The 15354-nt window shown below is 59.9% G+C and overlaps 2 protein-coding genes across 2 annotated transcripts; both read right to left on the reverse strand.

Annotated features, from left to right (window-relative positions):
* Nucleotides 1–911: 911 nt before the first annotated feature.
* COLGALT1 (collagen beta(1-O)galactosyltransferase 1) lies at nucleotides 912–10967 on the reverse strand. Its single transcript, XM_065664710.1, has 11 exons — nucleotides 10691–10967; nucleotides 9355–9465; nucleotides 8332–8449; nucleotides 8106–8240; nucleotides 6740–6944; nucleotides 4917–5036; nucleotides 4422–4497; nucleotides 2915–3021; nucleotides 2693–2841; nucleotides 1243–1370; nucleotides 912–1155 (listed from the first exon to the last, which is right to left on the reverse strand). Exons 1-11 carry the CDS (start codon nucleotides 10936–10938, stop codon nucleotides 945–947), a joined length of 1608 nt encoding a protein of 535 aa, XP_065520782.1. The 5' UTR covers nucleotides 10939–10967; the 3' UTR covers nucleotides 912–944.
* Nucleotides 10968–13090: 2123 nt separating this feature from the next.
* Nucleotides 13091–15340, reverse strand: PGLS (6-phosphogluconolactonase). Its single transcript, XM_065664717.1, has 5 exons — nucleotides 15051–15340; nucleotides 14835–14942; nucleotides 14013–14114; nucleotides 13557–13697; nucleotides 13091–13427 (listed from the first exon to the last, which is right to left on the reverse strand). The coding sequence occupies exons 1-5, from the start codon at nucleotides 15312–15314 to the stop codon at nucleotides 13293–13295; spliced, it is 750 nt and encodes a 249-aa protein (XP_065520789.1). The 5' UTR covers nucleotides 15315–15340; the 3' UTR covers nucleotides 13091–13292.
* Nucleotides 15341–15354: the final 14 nt, after the last annotated feature.

The raw sequence follows: 15354 nt of genomic DNA on the forward strand, positions 1-15354 counted from the left end.
TAAGTGGGAAAAGGGGGGGGGAAAAGTGGAAAAGGGGGGGTTCTTCCGTGGGGATGGGGATGGAGCTACTGCAGCATCCATGGGGATGGGGATGGAGATGGAGCCACTGCAGCATCCATGGGGATGGGGATGGAGCCACAGCAGCATCCATGGGGATGGGGATGGAGCCACAGCAGCATCCATGGGGATAGGGATGGAGCCACAGCAGCATCCATTGGGATGGGGATGGAGCTACTGCAGCATCCATGGGGATGGGGATGGAGATGGAGCCACTGCAGCATCCATGGGGATGGGATGGGGATGGAGCCACTGCAGCATCCATGGGGATAGGGATGGAGCCACAGCAGCATCCATGGGGATGGGCATGGAGATGGAGCTACTACAGCATCCATGGGGATGGGGATGGGGATGGAGCCACAGCAGCATCCATGGGGATAGCGATGGAGCCACTGCAGCATCCATGGGGATGGGGATGGGGATGGAGCCACTGCAGCATCCATGGGGATGGGGATGGGGATGGAGCCACAGCAGCATCCATGGGGATAGGGATGGGGATGGAGCCACTGCAGCATCCATGGAGATGAGGATGGGGATGGAGCCACAGCAGCATCCATGGGGATGGGGATGCGGGAAACGTGAGGGGATGGCGACAGATGGGATCCCAGAGGCCAAGGAATGGGCTCTGGAAGGAGAAACGGATCCAAAGGAGCCTGGAAAACCGTGGCCCAGAGGTCAGGAAATCCATAGGGACAGGAAGGAGCTGCTCCGGAGATCCCACGGGAGCAGGGACCAACACGGCTCCAACGGGATGCGCACGAGCATCACTGCCCGAGGGAGGGCAACGCAGCTCCGGAGGCCACGTGCCTGCTCTCCAGCCCCATTCCCAAGCCTTTCCCATTGTCCAGCCCCATTCCCAAGCTCTTCCAGCCCCATTCCCAAGGGACTCACAGCGGGTGCTTGTCGAACATGACGGGCAGGAACTCGTCCACCGGCAGCATCTTGGCAAGCGGCTCCGCCGCCAGCAGCTTCCTCGCTCCGCGCAGGGACAGGACGTATCCCAGTGTCCAATAGGAATAATCCGCTTCCACCAGATTCCTGACGCCCGGCACCGCCTTCTCCGGCCGCTCCACCTGCATCCGCTTCCTACCGATGTAACTGCAAAGGGGAAGCAGCAGCACAGAAAGGTTGGGAATGGGGCTGGGATCCCCTTCCCGTTATCCTGGGAAGCGCCGGGATCCTCACATCAGATCCCATGGGATCCCGGCCGTTTCCAGCTCCTGCATCAGGGTCATGAGGCGGCGCTTGAAGAAGATCTCGAAGCGGAGATCGTCCTCGAACACCACCGCCTTCCGGAGCGCCCGCGCCGACATCTGCGGGAAGGGCGATCCCGGGGGGAAAGGGAACAATGGGATGAGGGATCCATCCAATGGGATAAGGGATCCATCCCAGTGGGATGAGGGATCCACCCAATGGGATGAGGGATCCACCCAATGGGATGAGGGATCCACCCCAGTGGGATGAGGGATCCATCCCAGTGGGATGAGGGATCCACCCAATGGGATGAGGGATCCACCCGATTGGATGAGGGATCCACCCAATGGGATGAGGGATCCACCCAACTGGATGAGGGATCTACCCAATGGGATGAGGGATCCATCCCAGTGGGAGGGGGGATCCATCCAATGGGATGAGGGATCCACCCAATGGGATGAAGGATCCATCCCAGTGGGATGACGGATTCACCCAATGGGATGAGGGATCCATCTCATTGGGATGAGGGATCCACCCAATGGGATGAGGGATCCATCCCAGTGGGACGAGGGATCCACCCAATGGGATGAGGGATCCATCCCAATGGGATGAGGGATCCACCCAATGGGATGAGGGATCCATCCCAGTGGGATGAGGGATCCATCCCAGTGGGATGACGGATTCACCCCAATGGGATGAGGGATCCATCTCATTGGGATGAGGGATCCACCCAATGGGATGAGGGATCCATCCCAACGGGATGAGGGATCCATCCCAACGGGATTGAGGACTTGTTTCTGCCCTGACATCCGCGCATCCCCTTTATTGCCATCAGGATGAGGGACTCGTCCCCTTCCTTGCCCCCGGGATCAGTCCCCATCATTCCCATCAGGATTAGCTGCTTGCTCCCATTATTCCCAATTGGATTAAGGACTCATCCCCATCCTCAACATCCGCATTAGGGCTCATCCCCTCCTTTCCCATCAGGATCAGCGACTCCTTCCATCATTCCCATCAGGATTAGTGACCTGTTCCCGTCATTCCCAACAGGATTAAGGACTCAACATCCACATTAGGGCTCATCCCCCCATTCCCACTGGGATTAGCGACTCCTTCCCATCATTCCCAATCGGATTAAGGACATCCCCATCCTCAACATCCACAGTAGGGCTCAGCCCCTCCCTTCCCATCCGGATCAGTGACTCATTCCCATCATTCCATCAGGATCAGCGACTCCTTCCCGTCATTCCCAGCAGGATTAAGGCCTCATCCCCATCCTCAACATCCACATTAGGGCTCAGCCCCCCCCTTCCCATCAGGATCAGCTCCTTCCCATCCGGCTTCAAGATCCCTCCAGGACTCATTCCCTTCGCTCCCACCGGGATCAAGGCTTCCCCCCCCCCCCCCCCACCCCGGAATTCCCATTGGGATCGGCTCTCACCTCCTGCCAGACCCGGTAATGGCTCAGGAAACATCCCAGCTCCCCCTTGGTGAGCGGGCGCCTGTGGTAGGGATCCCTGTATCCCGGCAGCATCCGGATGCCCAGCGCCTCCACCTCGCTGCTGTTCATGGCCCCTGCAACGCCTCCGCCTGCATCCCGGCCCCCATTCCCATAGGAATGGGAATTCCAAACCCCCCCCCCCCCACCACCTTTGGTACTCACTTCCCATCCACGGCCTCCACCAGCTTGCAGGAGATCTCCTGCTCCTGCAGCGCCCGCAGCATCCGCGCCCGGCGCTCGGCGCGGCGCCGGAGGTTGATGAGGAAAACCTGCAGGAAAACGGGAATGAGCTGGGAATGGGGGGGGGGGGGGAAGAGCGCGAGGTGGGGGAGAGCAGGGAAAAAGAAACCCCGAAGGCAGGAAATGGGGGGGGGTGGGGAAAAGGGGAAGGAAATGGCCCAAAAGGAGGAAAAAAAGCCCCAAAATTAGAAGAAAAAGAGGGGGGGAAAATCCCCGAATTCAATGGGAAGAGAAAAACTCCCCCGATTCGGAGAAAACAGAAAGAAACGGCAAGAAGTTGGGAAAAGGGGAAAAAAAAATCCGAAAAATTCGAGGGAAAAATTCAGGAAAAGAGGGAAAAAAACCCCAAACCGTAAAAATTCAAGAAAAGGGGAAAAAAGGACAAAATTCAAGGGGAAAAAAACTCCAAAATTCAATAAAAAGGAAAAAACTCCCAAAATTTCAAAGAAAATGGACAAACCCCTAAAAATTCAAGAAAAGGGGAAAAAAACCCCAAAATTCAATAAAAAGAAAAAAACTCCCAAAAATTCAAAGAAAATGGACAAAACCACTAAAAATTCAAGAAAAGGGGAAAAAAATCCCAAAATTCGAGGGGAAAAAAACCCCAAAATTCAATAAAAAGAAAAAAACTCCCAAAAATTCAAAGAAAATGGACAAAACCCTAAAAATTCAAGAAAAGGCGAAAAAAAAACCCAAAATTCAAGGGGAAAAAACCCCAAAATTCATAAAAAGAAAAAAACTCCCAAAAATTCAAAGAAAATGGACAAAACCCTAAAAATTCAAGAAAAGGGGAAAACCCCCCCCAAAATTCATAAAAAGAAAAAATCTCCCCCAAATTCCAAGAAAATGGAAAAAATCCCTAAAAATTCAAGAAAAGGGAATAAACCCCTAAAATTCAATAAAAAGAAAAACCACCCCCAAATTCCAGGAAAACAGAAAAAAACCACCAAAAAATACAAGAAAAGGGAAAAAAATACCCCCAAAATTCAAGAAAAGGGAAGAAAACCCCAAAAATTCAAGAAAAAGAAAAAACACATAAAAATTCAAGAAAAGGGGGAAAAAAGCCCCCAGATTCCAAGAAAATAGAAAAAGACCCCTAAAAATTCAAAAAAAACCCAAGATAATGGGAAAAAATCCCGAAAATCCAAAATAATGGGAAAAATATCCCAAAAATTCCAAAAAATGGGAAAAAACCCCCAAGGATCCAAGAAAATGTGGAAAAAAATGCCCCAAATCCCTGGAATCCCCCAAATCCATCAGAGCAGGATGGGGACCCCCCCCCCCGCATCCCAAATCCTATTGAGGGGAGATCCCGGAGGGGCTGGAGCCGAGCTCCAGAGGAAGGAACCAAGCCCCAGAGAGGGATGGGGGGGGGAAGGACCCCCCCCAAACCCCACTGGAGATGGGGGGGGCCCCCCCAAATCCTCACCTCATCGAATCCCATCTTGTCGGGGACCTTGGGGGGGACCCAGACGTGGGGGGACGGCTCCGCGGGGGGTTCTTCACTGGGGGAGGATGGAGGATGCTCCATTGGGAACCGCTCCATAGGAACCGCTCCATAGGGAACTGATCCATAGGGAACTGCTCCATAGGGACTGTTCCATAGGAACTGATCCATAGGAACCGCTCCATAGGAACTGATCCATAGGGAACCGCTCCATAGGAACCGCTCCATAGGAACCACTCCATAGGGAACTGCTCCATAGGGAGCAGCTCCATAGGAACTGCTCCATAGGAACCGCTCCATAGGAACCGCTCCATAGGGAACTGCTCCATAGGGAGCGCTATTCCATAGGGAGCACTCCATAGGAACTGTTCCATAGGGAATTGCTCCATAGGAACTGCTCCATAGGGAATTGCTCCATAGGAACCGCTCCCTATGGAGCGCTCCGTAGGGAATTGCCCCCCAGGGAGCGGGGCTCACCCATGATCTCGAGCAGGACGTGCAGGAAGCTCTCGGCCTCATCCTGCAGGGAGCTGTGGGAGCGCAGCGGCACCGGCAGGAAGCCGTAAACCTCCCGGTTGCAGATGAACATCTGGATTTCTGGGAGCAAAGAGGGGCGTGAGGGAGCGGGAGCGGCATCGGGATCGGGATCGGGATTGGGATCGGGATTGGGATCGGGATTGGGATCGGGATTGGGACTGGGATTGGGATCGGGATAGGGACCAGGAGCGGGATTGGGATCGGGATTGGGACTGGGATTGGGATTGGGATCGGGATAGGGACCAGGAGCGGGATTGGGATCAGGATAGGGATTGGGATCAGGACTGGGACTGGGATTGGGATCGGGATAGGGACCAGGAGCGGGATTGGGACTGGGATTGGGATCGGGATAGGGACCAGGAGCGGGATTGGGATCAGGATTGGGACTGGGATTAGGATTGGGACTGGGATTGGGATCGGGATAGGGACCAGGAGCAGGATTGGGATCAGGATTGGGACTGGGATTGGGATCGGGATAGGGACCAGGAGCGGGATTGGGATCGGATTGGGACTGGGATTGGGATTGGGATCGGGATAGGGACCAGGAGCGGGATTGGGATCAGGATAGGGATTGGGATCAGGACTGGGACTGGGATTGGGATCGGGATAGGGACCAGGAGCGGGATTGGGACTGGGATTGGGATCGGGATAGGGACCAGGAGCGGGATTGGGATCAGGATTGGGACTGGGATTAGGATTGGGACTGGGATTGGGATCGGGATAGGGACCAGGAGCAGGATTGGGATCAGGATTGGGACTGGGATTGGGATCGGGATAGGGACCAGGAGCGGGATTGGGATCGGGATTGGGACTGGGATTGGGATTGGGATCGGATAGGGACCAGGAGCGGGATTGGGATCAGGATAGGGATTGGGATCAGGACTGGGACTGGGATTGGGATCGGGATAGGGACCAGGAGCGGGATTGGGACTGGGATTGGGATCGGGATAGGGACCAGGAGCGGGATTGGGATCAGGATTGGGACTGGGATTAGGATTGGGACTGGGATTGGGATCAGGATAGGGACCAGGAGCGGATTGGGATCAGGATAGGGATTGGGATCAGGATTGGGACTGGGATTGGGATCAGGATAGGGACCAGGAGCGGGATTGGGATCAGGATAGGGATTGGGATCAGGATTGGGACTGGGATTGGGATCAGGATAGGGACCAGGAGCGGGATTGGGATCAGGATAGGGATTGGGATCAGGATTGGGACTGGGATTGGGATCGGGATTGGGACCAGAAGCGGGACCGGGATTGCTGCTCGGCAAGCTCTTTGCCAACCCATTTGATCCCAGGATTCCCTGATCCCGGGATTCCAATTCAATGATCCCATGATTCCCAGATCCTGATTCCCTGCTCCCAATCCCTGATCCCATCATTCCCAGATCCTGATTCCCTGATCCCATCATTCCCGCTCCCATCATTCCCTGATCCCATCATTCCCGCTCCCGTCGTTCCCTGATCCCAATCCCTAATCCCATCATTCCCAGATCCCGATTCCCTGCTCCATCATTCCCTGATCCCATCATTCCCAGATTCTGATTCCCTTCTCCCAATCCCTGATCCCATCATTCCCAGCTCCCAATTCCCTGCTCCCATCATTCCCTGATCCCAATCCCTGCTCCCATCATTCCCAGATCCCGATTCCCTGCTCCCATCATTCCCTGATCCCATCATTCCCAGCTCCCATCATTCCCTAATCCCATCATTCCTGCTCCCGTCATTCCCCGCTCCCGTCATGCCGGGTCCCGCTCTCACCGGCGCGCCGGCAGGCGTAGGCGAAGGCGATGATGTCGTCCAGGGCCCCGGTGTAGTCGGGCCCGGGCGGGTGGAAGCGGAGCGCGGCGGTGCCGGCGCGGCGCAGGTCCAGCAGGAAGGTCGAGTGCACCATGGGCACCGCGAAGCAGCCGCGGCGCTCCCGGCGCCGCACCGGCAGGTACAGGGGGGTGCGGCGGTAGTAACCCTGCGGGGGGGGGGAAGGACCAAGAGGTGGGACCCAGCACCCGGATCGGGTACCCAAAGGATGCAGTAACCCAGATGTGGTACCCAAAGGATGTGGCACCCGGATGTGGTACCCAAAGGACGCAGCCCTCCCAGATGTGGGACCCAAAGGATGCAGTAACCCAGATGTGGGACCCAAAGGGTGTGGTACCCAGATGTGGTACCCAAAGGATGCAGTAACCCAGATGTGGGACCCAAAGGGTGTGGTACCCAAAGGATGTGGCACCTGGATGTGGGACCCAGGTGTGGTACCCAAAGGATATGATACCCAAAGGATGTGGTACCCAAAGGATGTGGCACCCGGATGTGGGACCCAAAGGATGCAGTAACCCAGATGGGGTACCCAAAGGATGTGGCACCCAAAGGATGTGGCACCCGGATGTGGGACCCAGATGTGGTACCCAAAGGATGTGGGACCTGGATGTGGGACCCGGATGCGGTAACCAAAGGATGCAGTAACCCAGATGTGGGACCCAAAGGATGTGGTACCCAGATGTGGTACCCAAAGGATGCAGTAACCCAGATGTGGGACCCAAAGGATGTGGTACCCAAAGGATGTGGCACCCAAAGGATGTGGGACCCAAAGGATGCAGTAACCCGGATGTGGTACCCAAAGGATGTGGCACCCAAAGGATGTGGGACCCAAAGGATGCAGTAACCCAGATGTGGTACCCGAAGGATGTGGTACCCAAAGGATGTGGGACCCAAAGGATGCAGTAACCCGGATGTGGTACCCAAAGGATGTGGCACCCAAAGGATGTGGGACCCAAAGGATGCAGTAACCCGGATGTGGTACCCAAAGGATGTGGCACCCAAAGGATGTGGGACCCAAAGGATGCAGTAACCCAGATGTGGTACCCGAAGGATGTGGTACCCAATAGGATGTGGGACCCAAAGGATGCAGTAACCCAGATGTGGTACCCAAACGATGTGGCCCCCAGCTGTGGTACCCAAAGGATGCAGCCCTCCCAGCTGTGGTACCCAAGGGATGCAGCCCCCCCCAGCTGTGGTACCCAAGGGATGCAGCCCCCAGCTGTGGTACCCAAGGGATGCAGCCCCCCCCCAGCTGTGGCACCCAAAGGATGCAGCCCCAGCTGTGGCACCAGCCCCCATCCCACCTCACCTGCGCCGTCATCCCGCACCAGAAGTTGGAATAAGCCGCCCGCGAGTCCAGCATCGGAGCCACCAGCGTCTTGTTCTCAGCCATCAGCAGCCCCAAGGTGTCGGGGTTGGTGAGGACGTTGTCAGCATCCAGGAACTGCCCCATAGCACCCAATGGGAGCCGTCAGCACCCATGGGTGCTCTGTGTGACCCCCCCCAAATGTTGGGGACCCCCCCCCCCACCTCACCAGCAGGTAATCGGACCACGCGGCTCGCGCGGCCTCCAGCGCCGCCTGACGCAGCCTCATGACGTGCTCATAGCGCAGCGGGGACCAGTGCTTGGGGCCCTCCTCATCGGGGTAGGAGCTATGGGGGGGGGGGGGGCAAAGGGGGGGTCCCCATCAGCACCCACTGAAGCCACCCTGAGAGCCGGCACCCACAGGGAGCCCCTGAACCAAGGGGGGGCCATGGGGATCCCCCCCCCCCACACAAAGTTGGGAACCTAAAGGGATCCTGACCCCAAACCTGGGCACCCCCAGCCCATGGGGACCCCAAACCTGGGTGCCCCCAACCCATGGGGACCCCAAACTTGGGCACCTGAACCCATGGGGGACCCCAAACCTGGGTGCCCCCAACCCATGGGGACCCCAAACTTGGGCACCTGAACCCATGGGGACCCCAAACCTGGGTGCCCCCAACCCATTGGGGACCCCAAACTTGGGCACCTGAACCCATGGGGACCCCAAACCTGGGTGCCCCCAACCCATGGGGACCCCAAACTTGGGCACCTGAACCCATGGGGACCCCAAACCTGGGCACCCCCAGCCCATGGGGATCCCCTGAACCGGGGGGGGGCCACAGGGACCCCCCCATACTTGGGCACCCACCGGGATCCTGACCCCAAACTTGGGCTCCTGAACCCATGGGGACCCCAAACCTGGGTCCCCCCAGCTCATGGGCACCCCCTTGACCCCCCCCATGGGGACCCCCTTGACCTCCCCCCCCGGGGACCCCCTTGACCCCCCCATGGGCACCCCCTTGACCTCCCCCCCCCCTTGACCCCCCCCGGGGACCCCCTTGACCCCCCATGGGGACCCCCTTGACCTCCCCCCCTTGACCTCCCCCCCCCCCTTGACCCCCCCATGGGCACCCCCTTGACACCCCCCCCCCCGGGGACCCCCTTGACCCCCCTATGGGGACCCCCTTGACCTCCCCCCTCCTTGACCCCCCCATGGGGACCCCCTTGACCCCCCCCCCCCCCCCCCGCTCACGCCGGCTCCTCCAGGGGCCTCCACTCGACGCGGTGGTAGAGGCCGCGCATGCGCAGCAGCCACTCCCGCAGCAGCGCCGTGGTGTTGTCCACGCTGTGGTCCGCGGCCACCCTGCGGGGCGCAGGCTCCAACCCGGCCCCCCCCGCACCGGGTCCTTGTGCCCCCCCGCCGGGCTCCCGGCGTCTCCACATGTCCCCGTCCCCCCCCCCCCCCGTTACCCGGTGTCCCCGTGTCCCATTGCCCCCCCGTGTCCCGTTATCCCGGTGCACCCCCCCATGTCCCCGTCCCTCCCATCCCATGGTGCCCCCGTGTCGCGTTCCCCCCGTGTCCCGGTACCTCCCGTTACCCGGTGTCCCCGTGTCCCCTTCCCCCATGTCCCATCCCTCCCATCCCATGGTGCCCCCGTGTCCCATTCCCCCCGAGTCCCGATGTCCCGGTACCTCCGATCCCCCGTTCCCCCGTGTCCCGTTATCCCGGTGCACCCCCCCCCATGTCCCATCCCTCCCATCCCCCGGTGCCCCCGTGTCCCATTCCCCCCCGTGTCCCGGTACCCCATTGTCCGCCCATGCCCCGGTACCTCCCGTTCCCCCGTGTCCCGTTATCCCGGTGCACCCCCCCCATGTCCCATCCCTCCATCCCCCGGTGCCCCCGTGTCCCATTCCCCCCGTGTCCCGGTACCTCCCGTCCCCCGCTGTCCCCATGTCCCGTTCCCACCCTGTCCCTACGCCCCCTTCCGGTGTCCCGCCGCCTCCTCATTGCCCCATCCCTCCCGTTCCCCCGTCTCCCGTTATCCCGGTGCATTCCCCCCACGTCCCCATCTTGCCCGTGTCCCGTTTCCCGTGTCCCGTTATCCCGGTGCACCCCCCATGTCCCATCCCTCCCGTCCCCCTGTGCCCCCATGTCCCGTTCCCCCGTATCCCGATGCCCCATTGCCCACCCATGCCCCGGTACCTCCCGTTCCCCCGTGTCCCGTTATCCCGGTGCACCCCCCCATGTCCCATCCCTCCCATCCCCCGGTGCCCCCATGTCCCATTCCCCCCGTGCCCCGGTACCTCCCGTCCCCCTGAGCCCCCATGTCCCGGTGCTCCCTCCCGGTGTCCCAGCGCCTTCTCATGGCCCCGGTACCTCCGATCCCCCGGTGTTCCCGTGTCCCGTTATCCCGGTGCACCCCCCCATGTCCCATCCCTCCCATGCCCCGGTGTCCCCGTGTCCCATTCCCCCCCGTGTCCCGTTCCCCCGTGTCCCGTTATCCCGGTGCACCCCGCCGTGCCCCATTCCCCCGGTGTCCCCGGTACCTCCCGTTCCCCGCTGCCCCGGTTCCCCCCCCGCCGCTCACCACAGCGCCGTCCGCTCCTTGGGGTGCCGCAGCCGCTCCAGGGCCCCGAGCGTTACCGGTAGCGCATGGGCCGCGTTCCGGGCCAGCAACGCCACCGTCACCCGCGGCGGCAACAGCGGCGACTCCGGGCTCCAGCGCTCCTCGGGGAAGTACCCGAGGGCCCCGGGACCGGCCCCGGGACCGGCCCCGGGCCCCGACCCCAGCGCCAGCAGCAGCAGCACCGGCAGCCACGGCCCCGCCGCCATCATGGGCCGCGGCTCCGCCCCCCTGGACACGCCCCCTGATGCAAGCCACGCCCCCCTCTGCCACAGGCCACGCCCCTCCCCTACTCCCACCCCATTCCCTCTCTCCCCTTGCCCCATGGAGCACCAGGGCTTTGCCCCCATCCAGGCACGCTCCACATCAGCTCCCATCGCTCCAATAGGATCCGCTTGGATCCACGCAGGGAGGGTGGCACAGAGGGGCAGCACCTATTCCACCTTCAAACCGTCGTGTTTCCAAGGGCTTTTAACGTCACAATCCCACTTCCAAGTCTTTTCCCTCCCAAATTCCAGTATTTTTCCCTCCCCAATGTTACATTTCCCCTTCAAATTCCAACTCTTTCACCTTCAAAATCCTCCTTCCAAGGGCAAAACCCCTCAAACGTCAACTTCCAAACCCCCCAGAGCCTGGGTTTAGCTCCGTGTTTCCATAGGGCGGCTTCATCCTGCCCCTCAAAAGCTCCCTTGTTCCCAGCTGGAAAAGGCAGCAGCGAAGCCGCAGCCCTCCCATGACATCAGGCCTGGAATATGAGCTCCAGTGGGAGCTTTGGCTGCTTCCGAACAGTGGCAGGGGGGTAAGGGAAAGAAAACAGCCAGGAATAGCTTCGGGATGCTGGAACAGGCAAAGGCCACATCTGGGCTGATGCTGGGATGCGCAAACATGGGAATCGCCATTGAATCCCTGGATCTCGGCCACGTCTGGAAGAGCAGCGGTGAGAACCTGGCAACGGGAAGCGTCTGGAGCGGGGCGGTTCCAGCCCCCCTCCCCTTTGCCAACAGCCTGGAATGCCGCGTCCCAGCTGAAGCCAGCGAACACGAAGCTCTTGTACTACGGCAGCGGAGGGGGGGGAGCGTGGATTCGGCATTCCCAGCACGTCAGGATTGATGGGAATGGGGTAAAGCGCCCCAAAGCTGCAGCAGGGAACCGGCGCAGGCTGCAGCAGCGCCCTTGGGTACCAGAGGACTTTGTTTTCCCTGGGGAAGAGCATCCTTCATCTTCAAAATATCCCCTTGGGAGTCGCTATGGGAGGGATCGATCCAGCTTTTGGCTGGCAAATGTAAAGGGAATAAAAATAGGAATATAAATGGGAATGCAAAGGGAATAAAAATGGGAATATAAAGGGAATATAAATGGAAATATAAATGGGAAGATAAAGAGAATATAAATGGGAATATAAAGGGAATATAAATAGGAATATAAAGGGAATATAAAAGGGAATATAACGGGAATATAAAGAATGGAGAATGCTCTGGGGAACAGCCAAAAGGCCCCAAAGAGCCGGGATAACCCGGACCAGCCCCTTTGGAAGCAGCCTTTGGGATGCTGGCTGGGATCGGGCTGCAGTTTGGCAGCCGGAGCTTGGCTGAAAAGCTCCCTTCTGCAGCCAGGGCCCCGGAGCCAAGCTGCTGGCACGGAGGGAAGGAGGCAGCGTTCCTCGCTGGACCAAAACCTGCTTGTTTGAGCCCGTTTTCCACAGTGGAATTCCCCCCCCCCCTCCTCAATGCAGGCTCAAACGACCTCACCTCCAGCTCCTGCTCCCTGGCATCTGGATGAGCATCCCAAGGAGCCAGGATCCATGTGTGAGAGCCAGGGTTTGGCCCCTTCCTCATCCTTTGGGCAATGGGGTTTAAAGTGAGGGAATTCCTTGTTTTGGGACTGGTTTGGCACTTCTGGGATGTGGAGCTGTTGGAGTTCAGTCCGGATGGAGACGAGCTCTCAGGCAGGTTCCCTGGGAGGGTGCTGGGACACTGGGATGGGTGGGATGGAGAAGGTTTGGATGCCCCATCCCTGGTCAAGGCAGGGCTGGATGCAGCTTGGAGCACCCTGCTCCAGTGGAAAGGGCTGGAGCTGGAGAGGCTTTAAGGTCCCAACCCATTCCATGATTCCATGATGATAACTGGAAGCTAAAGCCTTCCCGTTGTGCTCAGAGGAAACAAATCCAGGTAGGAAGGAGCCACTAACGCAAGGCTTAGGCGAAGTTAAAGTCAGGATTAACAAAGACAAATCCAACATTCCAGCATGGAAAACCGAGCCAGAGCATCCATGGGTCCTCACAGCCCCCTGTGCCTTCCCCTCAATCCTTCCCTTAGGGAAGAGCAAGGCCCCGGGTGGGAAAAGAACCAGGAGCAGCCGAAGAGCTGGAATCCATCCCTTTAATATGGCGCAACCCAACCGAAGCCCACGACACCATTCCGAACTGCAGGAATTCCGAGTCGGGAACCTGCACTGGGCCAAGCACCGTTTGGTCTAGAAAAGAAGGGTAAAAAGCAGCATTTTGGGCTATAACTATCACGTTCCTCACCTGGAATGTCACGGAGCTGACCCCCCCCTGCCATCGGCTCTATAGGATGGAATTCTCCACCGGGATCGTCAGCTCCTTGGCTGCTGCCTCATCCAGGATCCAGCAGAGCTGCCCCGAGTGAGGCCGGACCCGAGCAGCGGGAAGGGGGTTTTCCTCATCCCCTTCCAAGATGCGCTGTTGGGAAAGACGGGAGAGAGCCTCAGGAACAAGGGAAGCTCCAAGGGGTGCTTTGGGGGTTGATCCCCACTGGGAAGCTCCGGCTTTCCGCTGGATGGGAGGAGGAGGAGGAGGTTGGATGCAAACCTTGACCACAGCAGCTTTGCCTTCGCCCGTGGCCACGAACACCACGGCCTTGGCCGCGTTCAGCACCGGCAGCGTGAATGTGATCCGCTCCGGCGGCGGCTTCGGGGAGTCGGTGATGGCAGCAACTATGGCCTCCTGCTCCTATGGGAAAGGGGGAAAAACATGGAAAGAAGGGGGAAAAGAGGGGGAAACCCCGCAGCAAAGGGAGAACTGGGGCTCTGCGCATCAATGGGGTGGGTGAGAGCAGCCAAAGGGTCCTCAACCCTTCTGCATCTGTGCTTGAGCCAAGAGCTTCGGCTCCCAAATTCCCTAAACCAGGATAAATTGAGGGATTCGGGGATAACCTCGACCTCAGCAGCTTTTTCCCTTCCTCTCTGTTAACCCCCACCGCAAAGCATGTGAGTTACCGGTTACAGCACCGGGGGGGCACCAAGTCCCCACCGGCTCCGGGCTCACCTGCAGCAAGGGGTGGCCGGGGAAGAGGGAGCAAGTGTGTCCATCGGGCCCGAGCCCCAGCAGCAGCAAATCAAACACGGGCACGGCCTCGCCGGGGAAAGCCTATGGAGAGAACGGGAGATGGGACCGGGAACGGGAGATGGGACCGGGAACGGGAGATGGAACCGGGAACGGGAGATGGGACCGGGAACGGGAGATGGGACCGGGAACGGGAGACGGAACTGGGAACAGGAGACGGAACCAAGAACGGGAGACGGAACCGGGAGATGGAACCAAGAACGGGAGACGGAACCGGGAATGGGAGATGGAACCGGGAACAGGAGACGGAACCAAGAACGGGAGACGGAACCAAGAACGGGAGACGGAACCAAGAACGGGAGATGGAACCAAGAACGGAAGCAGGAACCGGGAACGGGAGATGGAACCGGGAACGGGAGATGGAACCGGGAGACAGAACCGAGAACGGAAGATGGAACTGGGAACGGGAGATGGAACCAAGAACGGGAGATGGAACTGGGAATGGGAGACGGAACTGGGAACGGGAGACGGAACCGGGAACAGGAGCTGGAACCGGGAGACGGAACAGGGAACGGGAGATGGAACCGGGAACGGGAGACGGAACCGGGAGATGGAACCGGGAATGGGAGCAGGAACCGGGAACGGGAGCTGGAACCGGGAGACGGAACCGGGAATGGGAGATGGAACCGAGAAAGGGAGATGGAACCGGGAATGGGAACAGGAACCGGGAACGGGAGCTGGAACCGGGAGACGGAACCGGGAACGCGATCTCCCCCCCCCCCCCAGGGCCTATGGGGCCGGTACCTGCCGGAGCTTCGCGGCGTAGTCAGCGGCGGCAGCGGCGGGGGCCAGGCCGGGGCTGGGAGCCAGCACCTGCGGGCCGGGGCCGGGCAAGCGGGGCAGGAGCCGGGCCTGCGGACAGCGACGGAGGTCGGGGGTGGTGGTGGTGGTGGGGGGGGGGGGGTTGTGAGCGGAGGCCCGGGGCCGGCGCGGAGGCCCCTCCGCGGCCGCGCTCATCACCTGGTAGGCACCGGCGGTGCTGTCCGGATGCTCCGGAGGCACCAAGCGCTCGTCGCAGAAGGCAAGGAGCCAGCGGGCGGGCGCGGAGGGGCAGGACGCGATGGCGGAGGGCAGGTGGCGGCTGAGGAGCTCCACCAGGCTCCCTCCGGACAGCCCCAACGTGAAGCGGCCGCCTCCGGTCGCCGCCCGCTCGGCCACGAACCGAGCCAGGCCCGGGCCCGGCTCCGGGAGCACGGAGACGCGACCGGTAGCACCGGCGGCCATAGCGGAGACTGGCGACTGGGGGGGGGGGGGGGGGGGGGGG

The sequence above is a fragment of the Lathamus discolor genome, unplaced genomic scaffold (genome assembly GCF_037157495.1).
Source record: "Lathamus discolor isolate bLatDis1 unplaced genomic scaffold, bLatDis1.hap1 Scaffold_52, whole genome shotgun sequence".
NCBI lineage: Eukaryota > Metazoa > Chordata > Aves > Psittaciformes > Psittacidae > Lathamus > Lathamus discolor.

What these genes read in the sequence shown, in the direction of transcription:
- COLGALT1 (XM_065664710.1), bottom strand. Translation starts at nt 10,938, where the DNA reads ATGATGGCGGCGGGGCCGTGGCTGCCGGTGCTGCTGCTGCTGGCGCTG. An exon ending in GGTGCGGGATGACGGCGCAG is followed by an intron (nt 6,945 to 8,105) that starts GTGAGGTGGGAT and finishes CCCCCCCCGCAG; the next exon opens with GGTTACTACCGCCGCACCCC. An exon ending in GTGGAGGCCGTGGATGGGAA is followed by an intron (nt 2,842 to 2,914) that starts GTGAGTACCAAA and finishes GCCGGGATGCAG; the next exon opens with GCGGAGGCGTTGCAGGGGCC.
- PGLS (XM_065664717.1), bottom strand. Translation starts at nt 15,314, where the DNA reads ATGGCCGCCGGTGCTACCGGTCGCGTCTCCGTGCTCCCGGAGCCGGGC. An exon ending in GCACCGCCGGTGCCTACCAG is followed by an intron (nt 14,943 to 15,050) that starts GTGATGAGCGCG and finishes CGCTGTCCGCAG; the next exon opens with GCCCGGCTCCTGCCCCGCTT. An exon ending in GCAAAGCTGCTGTGGTCAAG is followed by an intron (nt 13,428 to 13,556) that starts GTTTGCATCCAA and finishes CTTTCCCAACAG; the next exon opens with CGCATCTTGGAAGGGGATGA.